Consider the following 25,013-nt stretch of genomic DNA (forward strand, 5'->3'; position numbering starts at 1 on the left):
CTATTCATGAGCAACTCTGAAGGAGGTAAGAGGCAATTACAGTTTTGCTATGGCATGAATTTGGATTCCACAGTAGGGTGGCTATATGAAAAAACCACCTAAGGAGTGAGCCTAGTAGACCTCCTGCCATCCACGCCTCAATAGCAATTTGCTATTTTCTACTCCTTTGCCCTTAAACAGTAAGGATTTGTAGGAAATTCTTAAAAACTTTCAGTAATATTTTACAGTTCACAAGCATCTGAGCATACATCTCTCTCACCCCAAGAGTTTACCGAATAAGCCTAAAACACCTAGATTTCCTTGACTTATTGTAACCCATAGTTTGTCTAAGGATATCACATACTTTGTGCCTTCTGTTAGGTACACATTATTCTTTTTGATGCTGATTATATGACTATTGCTCAAGGCAGAAATGTATTGGCTCAAGTAAGAAACCTACAGTACTGTGTAGAGAATTCTCATGCCAACAAAAATGCCTATTTTCTTACTTTTCTCCAACATATCAGGTATGGAAAACCTTTAGGAAATTAATTTGATTATAATATACAAATCAGTAAAGTACCATAACAATTATTATTAAAAGGTAAAAGAAATAAAGCAATGTTAATGTAATTGTTCCATGAAAGCTACAGAGGGAAATTTAAAATCTGAAAATTCTAAAAATACATATAATTAGCCTCTACTTAAGAGTTTCACGTTATCAACTCCAAAAGCACAGTTTTTGTTTTTAGAATTAGTAAAGAAATAACTATTCAACATTCGGTGGTCACTTACTATGTAAAATCAGACAAGCAAGTATTTTATTGACTAACTTCACTGGAGGCCAATGGAGTTTTTAAATAACAAAGACATAAGACATGGTAAAAAGTTATTACTTGACTTTATTAACTTCACTTATAATACTGAATACAAATGTAGAATTAGGTGGCGACCCTTAATTTTGTCTATTTCAAAGCATGGTCTCTTAGATTTAAGAATTAAGGCAGATACATGTCACATGAGGGAGGGGAAACAAATGACCAAATCCAAAAATCCCCACTGATTTATTTACGTTTTATGAAGTTTGAGCTACAGCCCTTAGGATATTCCTTTAAATAGTATTTCCTTCTGACTTTTCATGAATCTCATCAGTAACTGAATTTTTAACCAGACCCTATACCATCACAAGTCTTCCAATTATGAGGTGAAAAGAAACATACATATATACCAAGTACTTTATGAACCTCACCACATGTAGCTGAACTTCGCACATGAACTTCAAAAATCAAAAGGGCAACGATACTTCTAAAATCCAAAGGTTAGATAAGGCCTACCTTCTTATCTTTTGTGCATTTTTAAGAAATGATTTGATCTAATGATGTTAATGTAGAAATATATTCTATATTTTAACATCAATAAGGTATGAAATTCAAGGGAAGAACCAATAAGATTTTGCATTTTAAAACCAAAAGGAACACATCTTGGACACCTTAAATTATAAAATTCAGTTCTAAGCAGGAACTGTTACTGTGTAACACATACTGCTCATATCAAAAGTGCTGGTGACAAAGAATTCAATATGCCCTCCCACACAATCTGCTCACATATATATACACCTGTATCTATCAATTACTGTAATAAGATCTTGCATGTTTAAGGTGCTTAAAATTTGCACTGCAGCACTAATTCAATTCTGCTACCTCTCTGTAGCAACTGCAAGTAGAGTGATCCAGACAAAAATGCTGTTACTTTCTAAAATGTGGCATTTGTGGAGGCGGAGTGCCCTCTACTGGTAAGGAAGAGGACACACTCATTAGCTGTCCTGCATGCATTTTTTCATTGACCCGGAGTTCACATCCATCCTGAAGCATTCGAACTGCTATTCGGGCGATGTTCTTAGAGTCATCAAGACCACTGTGAGGCCGCCCATCATAATCCATTCCTAATTTTTCAAGCATTATTGTCAGTTTGGTTTGGCTTCTAGGAACCTGAAAAATAAGCAGCTTAGTAAATAATTCTTCAGTACTCTAAACTGCAATGTTAAGCTGAAAAATAAACTGAAAATTAACAGTAACAGCTAAATAAAGTTAGACAAATGAGGCAGATAAATAATTTGAATTTTCATAGCTTCAAAAAAACGACCTAGAGTTTTAGCTGAAAATACAGATAGAATCCTCAGACATCTAAAACCTTTACAGTTTTGTAATTTAACAAATCATTTATTAAAGGGAATATATTGTTCTGCACATCCAAGTCAAAGACCTACCTTTCTAAACCAAACTATTTTGCATGATATTTTTCCATATTTTTCTAGTTTACTTGACTGATTCCTTAGACAGATACAAAGAGTATTTAGGCTTTTTAGATGACTAAAGATAATGAAGATCAAGAATGACATATGACGTTGTGTGGTTTTCAATCTATTTAAAAACTTGCTCCTTGATAAACACAAACATCTCACGCACTCCCCAAATTCCTATATGCTCCTCCACTTTTGAGAACCACTGTTGTATTTTCTGTGTGTCCCTATGAAGATCTGTTACATTTTATTTTCTGGAGTTGGTATAGCTATGTCACCTATGCATCTTGAAACCTCAGCTGCTTCATCTGTAAAATGGGATTAACAGCTGCACTATTTACTAACAGGCTTATCGGTACAATCACAAAGCAAATGATCTGAGAACACCATGATAAACATCAATAATTATCTTAAGCTGTGATACTGCAATATACTCTGGCTTCCACTAAATATCACTTAGAAAATGTGCTTCTAAAACATACTTTTCCAACGCATTGGATAATTTAGATGGTAGGGACAAATTCTTGGAAACCCACAACCTACCAAGACTGAATCAGTAATCGAAAACCTCCTGACAAAGAAAAGCCCTGGACCAGACGGCTTAACTGCTGAATTCTATCAAGCATTTAAAAAATTAGCACCATTCTCAAACTACTCCAGAAAACTGAGGGGAGAACACTTTCTAAATCATCTGTAAGGTCAGCATCTCTTTGATACCAAAGCCAGAAAAAGACATTATAAGAAAAGAGAATTAAGATCAATATCCCTTATGAATATCACGATGCAGTAATATTCAACAAAATACAAAAGCATGCTGTTCAACAGCATGTTAAACAGCAGAATTAAACACCAGGGCCAAGAAGGATTTACTCCTAGAATGCAAAGGTGATTCGACATATGAAAATCAACACACCACATTAACAACAGAGTGAAGGAGAAAAAGCACATACCCATCTCAACCAATGTAGAAAAAAAGCGTTTGACAAAATTCAACACCATTTAATGATAAAAATAGTCAACAAACTAATAGAAGGAAATTATGTCAACATAATAAAGGCCACGTGACTGAAAGCTTTTATTCTTAGATCAGAAACAAGAAAAGGTACCCACATTTACCACCTCTATTCAATACATTATTGGAAATTCTAGCCGGAACAATTAGGCAAGAAAAAGAAATAAAAGACATCTAAAAAGGAAGGAAGAAATAAAATGACCTCTGTTTGCAGGTGACATAATCTTATACATAGAAAACTCTAAAGATCCCACAAAAAAATTGTTAGAATAAATAAATACAGCAAAGTTGCAGGATACACAATTGACACACAAAAATCAGTTGTGTTTACATACACTAACAATTAACAATCTGAAAGGGAAATTAAGAAAACAATTCCATTTATAATAGCATCAGGAATAAAATACTTAGGAATAAACTTAACCAATGAGGTGAAAGACTTTCTACACTAAAACTACAAATGTTGATGAAAAAAATTTTAAAAGGCACCAGTAAATGGAAAGGCATCCCATGCTCATAGATTAGAAAGACTTAATATTAAGATATTAATAAACAATCCACAGATTCAGTGCAATGCATAGCAAAATCCCACCAATGCTTTTCACAGAAACAGAAAATTCCAACCTAAAATTCATATGGAATTTCAAGTAACTGCAAATAGTCAAAACAATCTTGAAAAACAACACATTCTGCTTTCAAAACTTACTACAAAGCTACAGTTATCAAAACATGTGTTACTGGCATAAAGACAGACATATAGACTAATGGAATAGAATAGAGCCCAGGAATAAACATTTACATATGTAATCAAATGATTTCTGACAAGGATACTAAGACCACTCAATGTAGAAAGGACAATCTTTTCAACAAATGGTGTTGGGAAAACTGGATATCCACATGCATGAATCATGGATAACCACAAGAATGAAGTCAGACCCTTATCTTATACCATGTACCAAAATTAACTCAAAATGAATCAAAGACCTAAACATAAGACCTATTACTCGAGGGAGGAGGGGGGCATGGGCAATATATGTAACCTTAACACTTGTACCCCCCATAATACGCTAAAATAAAAAAAGAAAAGAAAAAACAAACATAAGACCTAAAATTATAAAACTCTTAAAGAAAACATAGGGGAGAAGCTTCATGAAACTAGATTTGACAATGATTTCTTGGACATGCCATCAAAACATAGGCAACAAAAGAAAAAAACTGGACTTCATAAAAAATAAAAACTTTGGTACATCAAAGTATATTATTAATAGAGTGAAATGGCAACCCACAGAACGGAAGAAAATATTTACAAGTCATACATCTGATATGGGATTAATATCCAGAATAAAGAACTCCTACAACTCAAAACAATAAAAAAATTAAAAAATGGGCAAAGAACTTGAATAGACATTTCTCCAAAGATGATATACAAATAGCCAATAAGCACATGGAAAGATGCTCAACCTCACAAATCATTAGGGAAATGTAAATCAAAATCAGAATGAGATACCACTTCACATCCATTAGAATGGCTATTAAAAAAACAAAGAAAATAACAGGCGTTGGCAGGGATGTGGAGAAATTGGAGCCCTTTCACATTGCTGGTTGGAACATAAATTGGCACAGCCACTGTGGAAAACAATATGGAGATTCCTCAAAATAATTAAACATGGGATGACCATATGATACAGCAATTCCAACTCTGGGTATATACCAAAAAACTGTATTTGCACACCCATGTTCGTAACAGCATTATTCATGATAACCAAAAGGTAGAATCAATCTAAATATCCACCAAAGGATAAATGGATTTTTAAAATCATGGCACAGGCTGAGTATGCCTTATCCTAAATGCCTGGGACCAGAAGTGTTTCAGATTTCAAATGTTTTTGATTTTGGAATATTTGCATTATACTCGTTCAGCATTCCTAATCCAAAACTCCAAAATCTGAATGCTCCAATGAGCATTTCCTTTGAGTGCAATGTCAGTGATCCAAAAGTTTTATATTTTGGAGCATTTCAGATATTGAATTTTTGGATTAGGGATATTTAACTTGTATATACAAATAATGGAATGTTATTCAGCTTCAAAAAGGAAGAAAGTTCTGACATATGCTAAAATATGGACGAACTCTGAAGACATGCTAAATGAAATTAGCCAGTCACAAAAGGTCAAATACTGTATGCTTCCACTTTTAAGAGGTACATAGAGAAGTCAAATTCATAGAGACAGGAAGGGGCTGGCAGAAGGGGGAAGTTCAACAGGTACAGAGTTTCAGTTTTAGAAGATAAAAAAATGCTGGAGATAGAATGTGGTGATGGTTGCACAACAATGTGAGTGTACTTAATGCCACTGAACTGTGCACATTAAAATGGTGTTATACAGGTTGAGCATCCCTAATCCAAAAAACCACATCTGAAACTTTTTGAGTACCAACACAATGCTACAAGTGGGGAATCCCACATCTGACTTAATGTGATGGGTCCCATTCAACACACAGGTGCACAACACAGTTTATGCATAAATAGGTGTAAGAAAACACCTGTTTACTAGTAGCACATAAATTCAGAGTCAGGAACAATGGTGATGTCAAGCAACCACAGACTGTCCATTTCATAGGGACTTTTGCTTCCTGATAGCTCAATGTACACAAACTTTGTTTCATGTACAAAATATTAAAAATATTATATAAAACTACCTTCAGACTATGTATATAAAGTACACATGAAACATAAATGAATTTCTTGTTTAGACTGCAGTTCCATCCCCAAGATATCCCATTATGTATATACAAATATTCTAAAATCTGATATCCAAAACACTTCTGGTCCCAAGCATTTTAGATACAGGATATTCAACCTATATTTGAACATGTCCTTATAAGATCCTGGAAAAAATGCTTGACTTCAAGTGAAAAGATTCTCAGATTTCAAAGAAAACTAAGTCTGTCTTTGGAGACATCATGTTGCAACAGGAAACCTTAAGAATGTTCATATATTGTTTGGTCTTGATAGTGAGGAAAGCTATTAGAAAGTCTCAAGTCTTATTGAAAGCAATCTGGAAAACCTAGAGAAGAAAATATGACTAGGTGAGGGTCCCTTTCTCTAAATCTCCCATTCAGTCTCAGAATTAGAATTTAAGAAAAGAACTTTATAGGTACAATTTGATTGTACACCAGAGATGAGAATTAATGCTCTGTCCCCGTGAAAACTGTGGATTTCTACACACAAAAAAAGAATCTCCTGTCATTCACTGGAAAGCACTAACATTTCACTACAGTTTTCAACTTTCTACATGTGCAAGCAAACTTTTTCTTGCTTAATCATCATAAAGAGCAAGGACAGAAATTATCTAATTTCCATGGAATATAAAATCCACATGAGCTTACATTAAATTTAACCCAAAATTATTTGTACAGGAAAAAATAAAAAAACAAAAGAACATACATACCGTAGAGAAATTAGTGCACAAAGGCACTAGGAAATATGTACAAGAATGTCTAGAGCAGCACTGTTGATAAAAGCCCAAAACTAAAAACAAACCAAATGGCCAAAGTAGAACAGATAAACAAATTCTGATATATTCACACAGTGGAGTTCTACATAGCAATAAAGTGAATGAACTGCAGTGACACATACAACATGGATGAATCTGAAGCACAATGTTGGGGAAAAAAAGCAAAAACAATAATACAGCTGGAGTAATGCTAATTCTATCATGCTCAAAAACACAAAACTATATGGCATAAGGATATACATATAAATATTAATGCTGTAAGAAAAAAGAAAATGATTAATTATAGTTAGCTTTGGGAGGAAGGGAGTTCAGTGGGTGGAAGTCACAAAGGTATTTACTTTAAAACAATCTATTAAACCTTACTGTTCTGCATGCATATTTCTCAGTTTTAAGTGTTAAAAAGCACCTTTTCTCATGAAAGTACTTTAGAAAATGCCTCTCCAAAATGAAACTGTAAATGGAGAAAGATGACACAAGGTCTAACACATGATAGAGAAGCCAGGGAAATCCTCTAAGATGATTTTGGAAACCTGAAGAACAAACAGTCAGATTAGAACAGGATTAAAGGCTCCAGGAAGGTAGTCTCCAAAGGAAAAAAAAAAAAATCTAGCAGATTACCTGAGTGTTTTGAGTCTTGAGAAGTCTTACATTTTGCATGAGGTAAGTAAACAACTAAAGCAGTAAATTATTATACCTAGGGAAAAGTTGTGAATATTTGCCATAGTCATAAGACTATAAACAGTGAATAATAATTTGACTATAAAGGTAATTTAACCTTATTAGTAAGATGTAGGGAAGAGAAGGGCACACAGCAGTGGTGGCTTAACAGAGCTAAATCTTCATCTTTCACTGCATGTATTCAATACATGTCTCAAACTAAAAATGGAAGGAACAGCATAAACATACAATTTGAAAATATAGGGTAAACATTTGAAAATAAAGCTTTAAACAAGTTCAAAGTGTTTGTCTCAGGAGAACAGGAACTAGTTCTGGTGAGGACTACGGCAAAAGACTGCCATTGGTTACAAGCCTTGCAGTATCTTTTTTAAAATTTATACTACACACATGATTAACTTTGATAAAAGTAAAGTAAAATTAAAACTAGGGGGGAGCATTTGTTCTACAAAATACCCATACTGAATATCCCTAGTTTCAAGCCTCTGTCATGTATATATACTTAAACTACTTAAATAAATGTAACAGACTAAATGAGGAAAAAAGGCTTATCTTTCTAACTTGCACATCTAATTTAAAATTTAAAAATTAGATAATTATATGGCCTTTTTATGTGAAAAACACCTAGAAATCACACCTTAATGTACATGCAAAATATAACAAATTTATCATTAAGAACTGTATAATTACTAAATATAGAAGTTTTACCTTGTAAAAATTTCCATATGACTTTCGAATATTGATCCACTTTTTAGCAAAAGAAGGATATTTGAGCCTGCTGAGTTGGCACTGAATGTTCAAAAACTTACTCATATCCCATGAACTAGAAATCAAAAATAGGGAAAAAAACGGATAAAACTTTCTTTCTCATATTCACATATAACATCAAGCTGAGAAAATGAACCTCACTTCCTACAAAATACTAATTACTAATTAAAAAATAAGCTTTAAAAAGCAAAAAAAAGTCCAGATATATTAAATTTTTTTCACAAACTAATTCTTATTAGACTCATCTTGATTGTTTTTATAAAGGTTCTGATTACCCCAGCAGACTTCTCTCTTGAGTATTTTTCGTAATTCTAAAATAACTCTGCTACCTTACACTTTATACAAGATTTATCCTATTAGTAAGTTCTTTGAGGGTATGCTTTGAAATAAAAAAACAAAATAAAAAAAAAAAACCTTGATTGGGAATGACTGTATGTGGATTAAAAAAAACACTTGAAAGAGACAAAAGTACTTGATATCAAGTGGTTAAAATACAATCTACTTTGCTACAGCTATTCTATTTATTGTAGTTAAGAAGGACAATATTGATTGGGCAATGTGGAAATTGTGTTGGTTCATGTATGGCTTTTTCCAGGAAGGGGAGTTTGAATAATAGCAGTAGAAATTGTAACCTTCAGCAGGAAATAAAAAAGCCCTCAATTCAGCTGCTATCCTGGCAACAGAATATAATACCTTCCTGTATTTTCTTATAAAGCTTTCAACTGTTATAAGAAAATTAACACACTGACTGCCATGTGAGTTGTATTTAACTCAGGCTAGTTTTGAGCCCAGAGCCTCATGAAGCAAAACCCTGCAGTTGGTTCGTGAAAATCTGACTTGTTGATGTCCTTATTTTTACAATGAATACTGACAATTCTAAAAATGTGGATTGTGTTGCATATAACTCACACACAGAAAATAAAAAATAACAAATCAGAAAGGATCATTTTGCTTTAATAAAATACCGTGGCCCCAGGGAAAAATGTTTTTTTTTTCTTGTGTGACAGTCAATGTGTTAAAAATGAGTGCTTGCCAGGATTCCATCACTTCTGTGCATTTTAAATATCCTCTGAGGCAACCTCCACCTACCCTGAGCTGCTTGCCTGGGCTGTTCAAATTATTTCTGAAGGTATCAATTATTGTTTTTGTTAGTGTTCTGGTTATAAAATTACATAGGTTTTGAATGGTCTTTCCCAAAAACTGGGGTTTTTTTTTTACAGAATTGTACATACCATATTATGACAGAAACACCGGTATACTTTAGCAGGAACATTGCTCATTCATGTTTAAAATCAAAATTAGATTTGTAGAGAGGGCCATCAATATTTTTCTATTGTATGTGAGGACCTCTCTAAACCCTTCATGTTGACACAGCTACAGGGTACAATCTGTCCACAGTTTGAAATAGAAGTTGTTTAGGACTTTCTTCCTCAACCTTATGGCATTATGGTATAGCAGTTGCCCTACCATAATGTCTGTAATCCCCATTTTAATCTTTCTGGGCTTCCCATTCAGCTTTTCATTTAACAAATGCTCTTTAAGCATACATTTTGAGCTCAGGACTGCAAGTAAGTACCATGGAAAAATAGGTAGCAAAAGTCCTTACTCTGAACGGATTTTTAATTTCCTTGCAAAAATAAGTGTTACGTATATAAAGATTAGATCAGAATATGGTCAGATGTCAACATAAATGGCACATATATAGGCTGTTTAAGATTTCAAAGAAAAAAAGATCAATCTGAATTGGGGTGTCAGAGTAAAAAACAAGGCGGGCTTAGGATAATGGTAAGAAAATAATCAACGAAGGGAATCTCTCAGTAGGGAGGGAAGCATGAATAAATACAGAGAGAAGAGATAAAGCATCTGAACTCCTACGCCAGCCTGACTAGAGTAAAGAGGAATAATGGCAAGATGGTAGGTTAAACAGGAAGCGGGATGAGATGAGAGAGCCCTCAATGCCAACCTGAAGTGTTTGGGTATTTTTGAGCAAAGAAGTGTCATGATAAAAACAGGGCTTTAGGGAAGTCATTTTAGTTTTACACATTCATATTTATCTTTCTCTAGTCCTAGAATAGACTGTTAGCATTGCTTTCCTTCCTCTTTCATCCCTGGGATTCAAATTTTATGTAGGAATAGAAAATGTGAAAGGGTTGGTTTGAGTGTAGTGGTGTTTACAAGTAATTGATAACAACCAGTTACAGATTCCTTTGTTCCTTCTCCACTCCTACTGCTTCATTTGATCAGCCTTAAAAAAAAAAAAAAAAAGAAAGAAAGAAAAGAAAAAGTGAAAGGAAAAATACTGTTCCCTGTGGGGTGACACTTAGGACCTCTAATAATATGCTGTGGTTATTCTAAAAGCTAAATGAATATGGACATCTTTAATCTTAAAAGATATGTAAATAAGATAATTTTCCTAAATACTTACCCATCTGTTAATATGCAATATTTATATTTTGTTCCTAATTCCTTCAATTTCATCCAGTCAATTACTTTTTTTAGTACCTGAGGGAAGGTATCAGCTCTGTCTACCTGATCCTGAGGATATAAAAGTAAAATATATAAAAATCAGGATTGTAGCTCCATGTAATCCTACAAAATAACTAGATACAATCTGGAGGAAAAGAGACAATATAAGAAACACTTATTTCTGATGTTTTAAACTCTTCATGATTTCTTTGGATTAGATCCACCAAGTTTCATTTTTCTAAAAGTTATTTCCATCTATTCACTCACTGAATAAACTTTTTTTTTTTTGATACAGAGTCTTGCTCTGTCACCCTGGTTAGAGTGCAGTGGCATCATCATAGCTCACTGCAACTTCAAACTCCTGGGCTCAAGTGATCCTCCTGCCTCTCTGCCTCTCAAGTAGTTGGGACTACAGGCCACAAGGTCTGGCTAATTTTTCTATTTTTATTTAGTAGAGACAGGATCTCACCCTTGCTCAGGCTACTCTCGAGCTCCTGACCTCAAGTGATTCTCCCGCCTCAGCTTCCCAGAGTGCTAGGATTATAGGCATTAGCCACCATGCCCAGCCTAAAGTTTCATTTTTTTAAGACAATTAGAAATTGTTTCTAGCCAAGTATTAGGGACTGCTTTCAATTAAAGTATATAATCCTATCTTCTTATTCCTCTTAGCAAAGAAAACATAAAAAATAAATAAAGTATATAATCCTCCCAAAATTAAGATTTAAGATCATCCCCAGCAGTTCTCTTTTTATAGGCCTCTACTTTGTGGTTTACTAATTCACGAGAATGGAGAAAAGGCAAATTTCTTCTAAGCTGAAAGCCACAGCCCCGAAGTGGTTTTCTAATCTCAAGTCTCACACCTCCACTATACCACACACCGTAGTACTACATACTGCTGCCAGACTGACCTTCCTGAAATATAAATCTCATCCATCACAGTACCTTCATACTTAAAGTCCTCCAATCACTCTCCAAGGCTTTCAGGATAAACACACAAGACCCTTCAAAATCTGGCTTGCATCTGACTCTCTCAACCATTTTCTTATTAGCCCATACACATCTGAACCATCCTGAAATACCTGTAGTTCTGCTGTTTCACTCCTGTTTCTTCCCTGCCTACTTACCTATCACAACTCAAACCAAGTTCACCAAGTTGAGGAAGCTATTCCCAGGACAACTCTCTATTCCCTCTGTCCATATGGAAACCTTTTTATGGATGCTCACAATACCCTGATAAAACACTCACCTGTACTGTGACTACTGGTACAGTCTGTTTGTCCTCCTGACTTTCAGATTGTAAGTGAGCTGAGGACAGAGACTGACTGGACAGTCTTTGCATCCCTAGTAACTTGGCTTATGTAATACGGTAGGCACTCAAATGTGTGTGGAGTGAATGAATAAAAGAACTAAATAAATGAACTAAGGGCCTACCACATTAGAATACAACCAAAAATCAAAGACTTAAAAAAAAAAAAACAAGCTATATAAAGTCAGACTTTAAACAGATACATTCTAAAACTTATCTCTAAGTTCAGTACGGTAACACTTACTTTGCTAATGCTTCATTTTACAAATGAAATCTTTAGATTCATCATTACAACTCCTTAAAAGAAAAGGCTGAGAAAAATGTTACCAGGTATAAAATATGCTTTTATATTTTTTAATATTACAATATGAAAGATCTTTACCAAGCAAGGAATGTAATTGCCCATAACACTAATAATTTTTTGTACAGTATAAAATAAATCCCTAATTTCAAAACCTCTTTCAAACTCTAGGGGGAAAAAAGCATAAATTATTATAACCTGAGTAATTCCAGTAAGATTCATGCAGAAATCAGATAGTTGTGTGTTAATCTCTGGTCTTACATACTGCTGAAATGTATCTTCCTACAAGGAAAGAACAGCAAGTTAAAGTACTTTATATGACCCAGGATACACAACAACTTCAGTCAGACCAGTTTGTAATTTTATAGGTGCTCATGGTACAGACCCTTTTAAAGTTTTTAAGGATAATTCCCCCACCCCCAAAGCATTCTAATTTTTAAATTAAAAAATCATTTGTTTTATAGTTTTAAACATTTTAAGATAAAACAAGTATCTGAAAGCAAGCCTTCAACCCAAATTTAAATAAAACACTTGCCCGAGAAAAAACATATATTATTTACAATAATTTAAAACTATAAAGCCTATCAATGCAACTTCTGTTTCAAGATACTAAGAATTTTGAACATAACAAATTCTTTTGAAGAAATGCCAGTCTTCAGTTATAATAAATTAGTTCTAAATTATTGCTTTCTCATTTATTCCTGGAGAGTATTTTCATATAAAAATTCAATTGAACTAAATTCTGAATAGTCAAAATTTAACTATATATCATAGTTTAAGGTTGATAATACTACATTTTTGTAGCAATTTTAACCTCTTCAAGAAACTTTCATGCTGGCCTTATTTTATGCTCACAACTTTGTGAACTAAGTGAGGCCAGTATAGTTACCATCAGGCTCCAATTCCTAAGTGCTTCTCCCTCCAGCCCAATACCACCTCCCTAAACCAGAACATATTGAGTCACTTTTTAAAAATGACAGACAATTTCAAAGCCTAAAGATTTAAAGGCAGCAATTGTTAATCAGAGGTAGATATCGAGAAAAAGACAAGGAAAATTTGTTGTGGCAGAAGATTGAAAAATTAAGTAAATGCTTACACTTTTTAAGAAATCCTTTCTACATTAATCTATTAAGCAGCTGAACTATAAATGGTTGCTATAAATTACAGGAGCAAAAGTAAAGAAGAATACTTAAACTTCAAAAGTTAAATGCTCTTTACTTACCAAACATATTGCAAAAGGAATTCCACATAACTGAGTATCTTAGATAAATGAAGTCTATATCCTTTCAAGTATCAATATTTTGTTTTATAATTTTAAATGAAGATCTTTCAAAAATATTTTGCAATTTCCTTTACCATTACAATCAAGTAATACTAAATATAACAAATATTACTAAAATGTTATTCATTATTTAATACTTTTAACAGAATAATGCCAGAGAACTATGTATTCACTAAACAAATATTTAGTCATTGCTTAAATAAATGACATAATAAAAGGTGATGAGGGCTATTAAAAGTAGTAGAGCAGGTAAAGGAAGGTCAGAATCATTGGCTACATGGGATGTTTATAAACTATACTCTTAAACAGGATAATCAGGTGGGCTTTATTTAAAAGTGAGATTTAAGGAAGGACCAGAAGGAAAAAAGGTGAAGAGGGAACCAGCCAGCAAGACTTCTAGGGGAAGCTATAGCTCTAGCTATAGCCCTGAGAAGTGATGGGATACAACATGCCTGGCATTTTTGAGAAAGAGCAAGCAAGTCAGAATGGCTGGAGTGGAATGAGTGAGGAAAACAGTAAAACAGTAATGAGAGGAAGCAATAAAAGGTAGCAAGAGGCCAGATCATATAAGGAATATGGCTTTTACTCCAAGTTAAATGGGTAGCCAGTGTAGGGTTTTAAATAGAGGAGTGAAATGATCTTGTATTTTTAAAAGGATTGCTCTGGCCACCATGTTGACAACTGGCTGTAGAAGGACAAGGATAGAAACAGAGACCACTTAGATGACAAATGCAGTAAAACAGACAAGAAATGAGTGGGGCTCAGACTAGAGGTACAGCAGTTCAGTGCAGTGGCTGGGTTCTGGATATACTTTGAAGGCAGAGCTTTCTGGTCTGGATATGTGATGTGATAGAAACAGAGATGTCAAGGATGACTCCAAGGTTTTTGAACTGAGCATCAAAAGTATTAGAATTAGAAAGAGTTGCTGTCACCTGGGCTAAGGAAGGCTGAAGACAGAATGGGCTAGGGTTAAGTTCAACTTGGGACAGGTTAAGATATCTATTTAGATATTCCAGTGGAGATGCCAAATAAGCAATCTAGATTTGGGACAGAGGTGCAGGGTGGAGATATATACTTGAAAGTTGTCAGCATAGAGATACTTTTAAGAGCTATGGAATTAGATGAGATCATCAAGGGGAGAGGATGTACATAGAGAAGAGTTAGGATTGAGCCCTGGGGCATCTATATTAGAAAGTTATGAAAAGGAGGAACCAGCAAAGAAAACTGCAAAGGGGGAACCCAGGTAAGGCTAGAGAAAAATTAGGAACAAGATGTACTTGCAAAAAAATATTTCAAGGCCGGGCGCGGTGGCTCACGCCTGTAATCCTAGCACTCTGGGAGGCTGAGGCGGGCAGATTGCTCGAGGTCAGGAGTTCGAAACCAGCCTGAGCAAGAGCGACACCCCGTCTCTACTATAAATAGAAAGAATTGGCCAACTAATACATATATAGAAAAAATTAGCCGGGCATGGTGGCACATGCCTGTAGTCCCAGCTACTTAGGAGGCTGAGGCAGGAGGATTGCTTGAGCCCAGGAGTTTGAGGTTGCTGTGAGCTAGGCTGACGCCAGGGCACTCACTCTAGCCTGGGCAACAAAGTGAGACTCTGTCTCAAAAAAAAAAAAAAAAAAAATTTCAAGACAGGAGTTAATTTTACCAGGATTTAGGTAAAAGTCAAAGATGATGATATTGACAAGTGATTTTAGTGGAGTGATGGTATTGAATACACAGCTTAAATTAATTGAAAGTAAACCCACAGTGGTATGGGTTTCAGAGAGAATGGAAAGAAAGGAAATAAAGACACATATATATAACTTATTTAAAGAAGTTTGCCATAAAGAAGAACAAAGAAACTGGGTAGCTGACAGTGTAGTGGGATGAAGTGAAGGTTTTTTATGGTGTGAAAAATAACATGTTTGTATGTGATGGGAACAATAAACCAATGGTAGTGAGCAATAAATCATAACGTAGTAATATAAATGAGGGAGAATTGCTAGAGCGATGTCCTTGAGTAAGAGGAAGTAAAATCTAGGAAGTCATACAAGATTATTTGCCTTCATAGCTGCCATTGCCATTTTTCCTTTTAATTGACTGACCTTGAATCTGCTTTGGATGAGGAAATTATAGAAATAGGTTAAGAATATAACTAAAAGCCTCTTTGGATAGCATTAAGAAAAATCTATGCATTTCAATGCAAAAGGCTTTTTATACTTACTCTTGGTGGGTTAGTGGCAACTGGGGATATCACAGAAATGACTTTTCGGTAGATGGTATGTTATGATATAACCTCACTCAGATTTTATTATAAGGCAAATGGTTTTATTTCATGGAATTCCTACTATAATTTCCTAAATAATGCACTGACAAGTGGTTATCTTAAGCATACATACTACGTGGCTTAGATACCAAAGTTATAGGAGTAGTTTCCCCCATAAACTCTCCACCAGAAAGATAGCCAGTTCTAGGTTGAAAATGATTTCTGTAAATTATCAGTCTTAGAGATCAGAGTCCATATTAGGCTACCGCAGTGGTTCTCAATCCTGACTGCATATGAAAAGCAATGGAAAAGCTTAAAAATACTGCTGATGTCAGGGGCCCTAGCAAAGAACAACAGAATCTCTGGGACTAGGGCCAGGCTCGGTACTTTTTTTCTTTTTTACTCCCCAGGAGAGTCTGACGTTCATCCAGATGTTCTAAGCAAACAGAAAAAATACCATAATTTCAGCTCCTGGGAATTGAGAGAAACAGTCTCTGAAATTGTTTTATTATAGATTTTCTGTTAATCAAGCTGATATAAAGTTCACAGCAAAAAAAAAAAAAAAGGCCAACTTCAGAATTCTAAAGTCTAGCTAAATCAGCAAATGAGACACTCTATCTTAGATTGAACAGAATAGCTGCTGCTAAAAATAAAATTAAAATGTAACAATACACTTACTATTTCTAAGGTATGTGTATTCAATAAAACAACAGGAAATTCAATTATTTCATGTATGAAGTCAGGGGGGTTACCCTCTTCACAAGTGGCTTCAAAGTCAATAATACAAATGTAGTCATAATAACTGTCAGCACAATTGCTCTCTTTCAACATCAGCTTCTGCTTCTTGTAATAGTTTTTCAGTCTCTTCTTTAGTACATCCTTTACTCCTCTAAGTAAAAGAAGAATCAAATTTACTTTTAGGTAAATTTTACAGTCAAGAATCAGAACTCTTACCTGCTGGCACTGGGTTGAACACTGACAGCATAATTTAGCACATGCTAGCTAAAATAAATGTAAGGAAAGCAAAACTCAAAGCTAAGTTAAGCAAAGAACTAATTAAAATAAAAGAATACAACATCAACATTTTCCTTTACAAGTAATTTTTCATTTTAGTAGTATATAACAGCATTTTCGCCCACATAACTGGTATTTCAAACCATAAATCTTGTCAGCATATATCATCAACACAGCCACATTGCCTGATATACTCGGATGACATACATGATACAAATACTTCAATGAAATATTTCAATGAAATTAACATTGAATTATTATACTGGTGGCTAAAATATAAATTTCAGGATATGAAAATTCAGGTAAATTGAACATGTTACCGCTTTCCTTTTTTTTGGCTTTTTTAGGTTAAACAACTCAAAAAATCCATACAAATATGAAAGCTTTATGGCCTAGCATATAAAGTTGAATGTCTGTTAGCTACTCTACTTAAAAAATTAATTTAGAAACTACTCTAGAGTCAACTGTGTTCACAGGAACATAATCATACTCAGTAGGTTCTTAACTGGAGGTAGGTTTCTTAGTTTAACATGAGTAGAATAGGATTTAGGAAATTTCAATATTACAGACAGCTTTAAAATACACACTCCACAAACAGAGTAGGGAGGACGACATGGGGTCCTCCTACATAGGTAACAGTGATCCTATTCTTCAAACAGTATATGTAATATTTCTTCAAAAAATCAAAGTTACAACCAGTGTTTAGGCTCCCTTCTGTGTTACTTGGTTGAATCCTATATTGACCACAAGTACAAAATGCTAGTAAAAGAAAGAAGATCCAAAGTGTAATTAATGTGTAATTCCAAGCAAGGTATTTTGGTCCTATCATTAATAAGTGACCATTAAAAAATTTTTTTAAATCTTTTCTTTTACTTTCTAAACTACCAGTTAAGCACTGAAAAGGAATCCTACCCATGAAAACACTGGTAATCAACCAGCTGTTATAAGACAAAATGTCTTAACGTGCTTATTTGAGATTTTCCAAATTACAAAACCCTAGGGGGGAAAGAAACCCTTCAGCCCTTTCATATTAAGGTACTAAGTGACCTCTGTGTCACATGACAGCTCTGGATTACTTTGTCTTAATTTCTTTTCCTTCTTTCTTTTTTGAGAAACTATATTTACTAAAGTGTTGCCTGCAAACCTAATGACAGCACAAACATAACTAGTTCTGGATAGAAACCTGTCTTCTTTAACATCTCCCTTGCTCCTCCAAATACTCACCATTTTTTACAATTTCAACTCAGAAAATTATTCAGAAATCTGGTTCTCCTTAATTCTGCTATGGCTCCCATTAGCTTCTTAGTCTACAGCAAATGTCTCCACTATCACAAGCTTCAATTCATTCTTTACCTACTTGAGATCTGAGCACTAGTGCCAATTTCCTGCTTACCTATCTTCAGTAGCTCCCTTCTGCTTACAAAGGTAAAACTTAGACTTCAGCACAGAGTTCCTTTGCCACCAGGCTACAACCTATCATTTCAATATCATTGTCAAATGCTCTTGGGGTACACTGTATACTACAGACAAAACATACTATGTAAGTCATGGCTTGATTATGTGGTATACTGTTATGTTCTATAACTTTGGTTGTACAACAGCTGATGAAATGGCACGATCATGTAGCAGAAAACATACAAACCAGAATTTTAAAAGTTTTTGAGTTCTTTTTTCCTGAAATATCCTCCCTACCTTTTCTGTTTGGCACAATTCAAATGTCACCTTCCTGAATTCCTGATACATACTCTCCTCTGTATTCTCATGCTGTACTTGGCCTGACCTCCCATATAGCACTGGCCACTCTGTACTGTGGTTATCTGTTTGTGTGTTTTCCCAAAAGACTGTGATTTCCAAAGTGGGGAACATATCTGTATTTACCTTTATAACTTCAATGCCTAGTGTAGTGCTTAGAATTCAATACGGGCTTGTTGAATAAATGTATAAACACACATATAGATCTCTAGCTCCCATGCAAGCCAGGAGTAAGCAACTGATCTTCACACCTGGGAAGGACAAAAATTTTGCTCAGAAAATCTTCGGCAGGCTACAGGTTATACCTTAATAATAGAAAGTCAGGGGAAAATGGGGTCAAAATTTTCTTCACAAATTATGATACAGACAGTGTAGAAAGGAAAAAATATATTTGTGCTCTTTTGAAAAGCAGTGAAGCTCTATTTCACAGCAAAGAGGAAGAATACTATTTATAAGAGAATAAGGATTCGGGATGTCCCGAAACAATAGGAGTTTTCATCTATTACATATAGTCAATTTTTTTCTTGGTGCCTGGCAGTCTTATTGTTTATCAAAAATCTATATATTTTTCTGGACTCCAAACGTTATTCCTGCCCCATGCCCGAATTCAAAGTCAAGTGACTTGTTTTGCAAAAAAATTACATAAGTATGTGTATATCTCATTAAAAATACACATACAGTTGACTAAGCTGCATTGTTTTCTCATTTAATATATGGTTAAACATTATGCATATTACTGTTCTGTATTAATTTTAGACAAAAAAATAAGACAAAACTAAGACAAAAAAATATTTCCCAATAAGTGAATGATGTTTTTAAATTACTGTATCTGGTTTCAAACAAATCCTCTTTATAAAAATAATACAAATGGCCAAAATAAAAAAATTCAATCTTGTTAATCCATCAACTAAATAAGCAACTACAAAAATTAATAACACACTTGTTATGAGATAGGTACTCCTATACATTGCTGGTAGATCATTAAAATATTTATAGACTTTGACTCAACAGTCCTGTCATCTAAGACTGACCAGAAATAATCAGTTGCATACAAAGATTCACATATAAGAATATAAATTATAGTTATTTGAACTGTTAACAATGGCTATCCCATTATGGTAGGATTAGAGATAATTTTTAATTTTCAAGTGTTTTCGAGATTTTGTAAAATTAGCATGTACCTTTTATAATTTGCAAGTTATTTTTAATTACCTGGTTTCAAGCTTGAACTCTGAAAGTTTAGCTCTGAGCTCTTCCTTACTCATTCTATTAATACAACCATTCGTAATAGCAATCTCTTTGTAAACTGGGTCACTGAAATCACTTGCATTGGAGGTAATGAACTTAGATCCTTTTGTTTCTTGGCCATCAAATCGTTGCTTTTTCTACAAAAAAAGAAAGGATAAAGTTTATAAGTAGTACAAACAGATTTAAGATTCAAACTCCTGAAGCCTCTTCATGCTACATGTTGATGAAAAGTGCTCACTATAGCTCTTAGAGGGAGGATAGCATAGGAAGAAGGAAGATGTGTTTCCAATACAATTTACTCTTCTCTGTGCTGAGTCATGAGGTTACTCACAGGAAAGAAGCTAAGTAAAAAGGACTGGTGCTGGGAGTGGAAGCCACCTCAGTGCAGAGCCAGCTGATTTACTAGCAGCATGACCTTGGGCAATTATTAGCCTCTGATCTTCAGTTTCCTTATCTATTAAGTACGGTTGTCTCAAATGGTATTTGGTAATGGCAAATAATACTTGGGCAGAATTATTACAAGGATTAAATAAGATTATGTATATCTGGCTGCTAATATAATACCCACAATAGCTATTTATAAATGGCAACTTTGCTTATTAACCATCACAGGGTATAGAACAGACCTTTCACAAACAATGTTCTAATATTTACAGGTGAACCAATTTTTAAATGAACTTTCACAACATCCTGCATATGTAAGCCAGTGACATCCTCAGAATTTTTTTCACCTGACTTCATTCCACAAAGTTAACAAAAACTGTCCAACACAAAAACAAAATGGACTGCAAGTCTAGTTCAAAACCTCCCAAGGCAGAAGGAAATGTATTCAGTTTCAAAACTCACAACTTCCAAAAGTTGTACTTACCATTTATTCAGGAGAACAATAGTGTTACTATATAGATCTTTTTTCTTAAATCAAAATCTGTTAAGAAAAAACAGGACTGAATTCTGTTCTCTCCTCAAGTAGTCCCAAATTACTAATGTTAAGTTCCAAAGACTCACTTATAATTTAATTTTCCATATGCAATGTTACAAATATTAGCTCTTTTCCAGAATTTTCAAAAATACTTTAGTGCTTACTATTAATCCCTATTGAAGCTTGCTAACTTATAATTTATCACATTGTTCCCAAGTAAACTTTACTGATTAAGGAGGGAAAACCATGGACAGGCTGTAGTCCCTTAGTTAGAACTGATCCTGATAGTTTAGTGACTATTTCTCACACTAAGCTCTCAATTTAATGCAACACAATTATTGGAAATATTAATATAATGCTAGGTATGGTGCCAAAGGACTCAAGAATTCCATCTCCTTTGAGGAAGGGCTCAGCAATTCCAATGTGTGAACTGTCCATAAAATGAACAATAGCCATAATGAGGCTTCTTGTTAACAAATGTTTAAAAGAAACTTTCTCTATGTCAACCTATCAAGTGTCACAAACAGTACTGGACATATAATGAGAAAAGTGGTAATGGATTCCACAATATGGAAAGGAATATTCACCTTCACAGTACCGACATTTTGTAATTTTCATGTGTCCAATTAAGTTGATGTACAGTTTATATTATCTCAAATAAAAGAACATTTTACATTATGGGAAACATCCATGAACATCTAGTATACCAAAAAGAGGTTTACTATCTTGTGGCAAAGTACTTTAAAGTGTTGTTAAACTTATTTTCTCTTACAAAAAGACAGTGTTGGGGCTCAGAAACCAATACCCCAAAATACAGTGTTTGACTTGCTGAACTGAAGAAGCCTCAAGGTCTGGCTCCCCTCCTCAGCCTGCCCCCACTAGTAACTCCAACAGCCAGGACATAGTTCTCATAAGTTTCTTCATCTGCCTAAAGTCATGGCCCATCAAAAAGAACAACTGTTTTTCCTTCTCCTCTCAGTAAAAGAGAAAGTAATCATACCTTAACAGACCCTTTCACAACCAGCTCAGGCTCATTCAAACTCCAATGAGAACTATTTACAAGTTAATCTCTGTTCCCAGATCCATTCATTCTCCCTAGTAACCTTTATTGCCACTCAACACAACTTTTCTCCCCTCTCCCATAACCTGTTTTCCACAGATAGTATACGAGGTTCTGAACCTGGCTGAGGAGTGGATAATCACTCTGCGGTTCTCCCCATGTACACATTAATAAATTTTGTACACCTTTTCTCCAATTAATCTGCCTTTTGTGAGTTGATTTTTCAGCAAACCTTCAGAGGGTGAAGGAGAAGTTTTCCCTTGGCCCCTAAAACTGGTATTCCAAAATTGCTATCCTTTTTTATTGGGAAGGGGATTGTAATTTGATCCTTAGGATTTTTTTTTTTTTTGAGATGGGGTCTCACTGTGTTGCTCAGGCTAACATGCAGTAGCAATGTCATAGCTCACTGCAACCTCAAACTCTTTGGGGCTCCAGCAATCCTCCTGGCTCAGCCTCCTGAGCAGCTGGGACTATAGGCTAATGCAGAATTTTTTTTTTAATGAAAACAATCTGAAAACATGTTTTAACGATAAGCTAGAAATCAACTGCTTATCAAAAGAAACTTTTTCTGTGTGGAGAACATTTGGAAACAGATGTTTTGGAATTGTTTCCATTATCTTGTTGCCAAAAACCTATGCATTACCCATTTAAAAAAGAAAAGAAAAACCTCAGCATCTGCACAGTGAAAAAAACCCACAGAAATAGAATTTATCTTCACTGAAATTCTTCCAAAAAAGTTCTGGTGCAATTTGAAACTACTTATTAAAATAAAAATGCAACAGCTTCTATTAATTTAAAAAACAACTGAAATTAGGGATAATGCAAATTCACTAACTGAATTCAACAGAAAACTCTGCTTAACTGTGACTGGAAAATAAACTGTATGATCATTAAGACCATCCAACAGTTAAGTTTTTAACAAATATCAGAGTCACTAAAACCAATTTGGAACAGAGACTCAGGCATTAAGTGCCTATAAAAGTTTCAAAGCTTTCAAATATAATGAAGTATATTCAAACACATTTCTCTGACTAAAATGTTCTCCATACAGAAAAAGTTTCTTTTGATAAGCAGTTACTTTCCAGCTTATTGTTAAAATGTTTTCAGATTGTTTTCATTTTTTAAAAAAGAATTCTGCATTAGTCTGTAGTCCCAGCAACTCAGGAGGATGAGCCAGGAGAATTGCTTGAGCCCATGAGTTTGAGGTTGCAGTGAGCTATGACGCTGCTACTGCACTTTAGCCTGGGCAAGAGAGTGAGACCCCCATCTCCAAAAAAAAAAATTCTAAGGGTCCAATTACAATCCCCTTCTCAATAAGAAAGAAAGAAATAAAAACAAACTTGAAAACTGTTACCTGTTACTAACCTCAGATTGAAGGAGGTTGGGTGGAAGAGTGTTTTTTTTTTTTTTTATAGAGATGGGAAGTGGAAGGCCTCTTTAAAAGTAAGGAGGGGAAAGATAACTAGGCTAAGGTCCAGAGGAAGGCCAAGCAGAGCAAAAGAAACATGCAAAGACCTTTAAAAAGAAAAACCTTCCTTCCACTGTAAAGAAACACAAGGAAGTCAGGGGTACTGAAAGCAACAGACAAAACTGTGAGTCGTAGTTAGATCCTATAGCGCAGCAAATCCAAGGTACTAAGGAGGGGGCAAACCAAATTCATATTATTAAAGATCATTCAGTCACTACGTAGAAATTGACTGTAGACAGAAGGAGCAAAAGCAATGAAGCCTCTTGCAAATACTTATTGAGGTGCTCAACATTTGTTTATTATTACTAGAAAATGACCAACTTTAGGATTCGATTATTTACAATCAGCAGCGCTAAATCAACAATTATGTTCGTTAAATAAGACAAATAAATTTTTAAGGACTGTTTTACAATTTTGCCACTGTAACTAGTATCCACCACTGAGATACCAATATTAAGAAAACCATATACTTGATCTACTTGAGAGAGCAATAAACGGGCAAAAATCAAAGACGAAGCTCAAACTAATAGGTACAAAGAGAGGAAAGAGAAAAAGCTGGTGTGCGCTTTTTTGTGAATTTAAGAACAAGTCTTAAAAAATGACATACCGAAGGCATCTGGTGCGATTTTTGGAAAGATAACCTTAACAATTACCGATAAGGACTAGATGGAATAACAAAAACAAACAGCGAGCACAACGTTTAGGGCAGAGTTCCCCCTTGGAACCTACAAAAAGCACCGTTCACAGAACTTCTCGTCGTGACTGTTTACTCTCACCCAGAGGGTGATCCGGCCCTGAGGAGACTCAATGACAACCTCCCTACGGCTCTCGGAGCTGGAGACAGGGAAGGCGACCGGGCTGGGGGCTAAGGGCGCGCAGGCTGCAGTTTCTAAGAAACACCTCAGAAGAAGAGGTGCCAAGGGCGCGCGGGTCTGGAGTGGCGGGCGCCGACGGCGGGGCGCGGGCCGCCTCCTCACCTCGAGACTGGGCAGCTGCGGCTCCTCCACACACTCCGGCCGCGGCGACTCCTGCTGCGCGTGACCCACGGCCTCGCCGCCACCCTCTTTGCTCTGTGGAGCCTCCATGCCGACTGTCACACCGGAAGATTGCTGCTGGAGCCGGACTCCCGCTCGCTCTCACTCTGCCAAGCCCGAAAGCCTCGCCTTTCTCCGTTGAAAAATTACCGGGCTCGCGTTCCCGCGGCCGCGGCCACACAAACTCCGGCGGACACCTCCCACTTCCGGGAGCGAGCGGCGTCCACACGCCGCGCAGGCGCAGTGGGCCGGCGCGCGCGGAACGCGAGCGCGGCCGCCCAAGGGGCGGGAGGAAGACGCCGAGGGAGGCGCGCGCGGGAGAAAAGGAGGCGGACCTCGCGGTGCGCCGAGGCGCGGGGGTTGAAGTGTCGCGCAGGGCTAGTCTAGTCACTGGAGGGTCCCGTCAGGATAAATGATCAGCATTTCTTGAGAAGGCAAAGAAAGGGGATGTCATAGAGAAAGATGGTTTTCAACCGTAACAGACAACATGCATAAAACAATTTACATTTTCTATGAGGAGTTTATACGACTTCCGCTTCTGGGCAAGAAGAAAAAATGGGTCCAGACTTAGTGTCCCGCTGTAAGCAATTAGAAAACTGGTCCAAGCTCTGGACTGTTTCTCCTGAGAGAAGAGAAAGAAACAAAATGCTCCTCCCTCACCC

General features: G+C 35.6%; 1 protein-coding gene across 2 annotated transcripts; it reads right to left on the bottom strand.

Annotated features, from left to right (window-relative positions):
* Positions 1–861: 861 nt before the first annotated feature.
* Positions 862–24,613, bottom strand: ERI1 (exoribonuclease 1). 2 transcript variants are annotated; one of them, XM_012739825.2, is made up of 7 exons: positions 24,295–24,613; positions 19,835–20,007; positions 16,535–16,745; positions 12,519–12,602; positions 10,673–10,782; positions 8,188–8,302; positions 862–1,967 (listed from the first exon to the last, which is right to left on the bottom strand). In XM_012739825.2, the coding sequence occupies exons 1-7, from the start codon at positions 24,400–24,402 to the stop codon at positions 1,725–1,727; spliced, it is 1,044 nt and encodes a 347-aa protein (XP_012595279.1). In that variant the 5' UTR covers positions 24,403–24,613; the 3' UTR covers positions 862–1,724. The 2 variants fall into 2 exon arrangements, with proteins under 2 accessions (XP_012595279.1, XP_075853509.1); XM_075997394.1 differs by lacking the exon at positions 24,295–24,613 and adding an exon at positions 18,749–18,873 and having other exon boundaries at positions 19,835–19,962.
* Positions 24,614–25,013: the final 400 nt, after the last annotated feature.

This window comes from Microcebus murinus, chromosome 24 (genome assembly GCF_040939455.1).
Source record: "Microcebus murinus isolate Inina chromosome 24, M.murinus_Inina_mat1.0, whole genome shotgun sequence".
NCBI classification, from domain to species: domain Eukaryota; kingdom Metazoa; phylum Chordata; class Mammalia; order Primates; family Cheirogaleidae; genus Microcebus; species Microcebus murinus.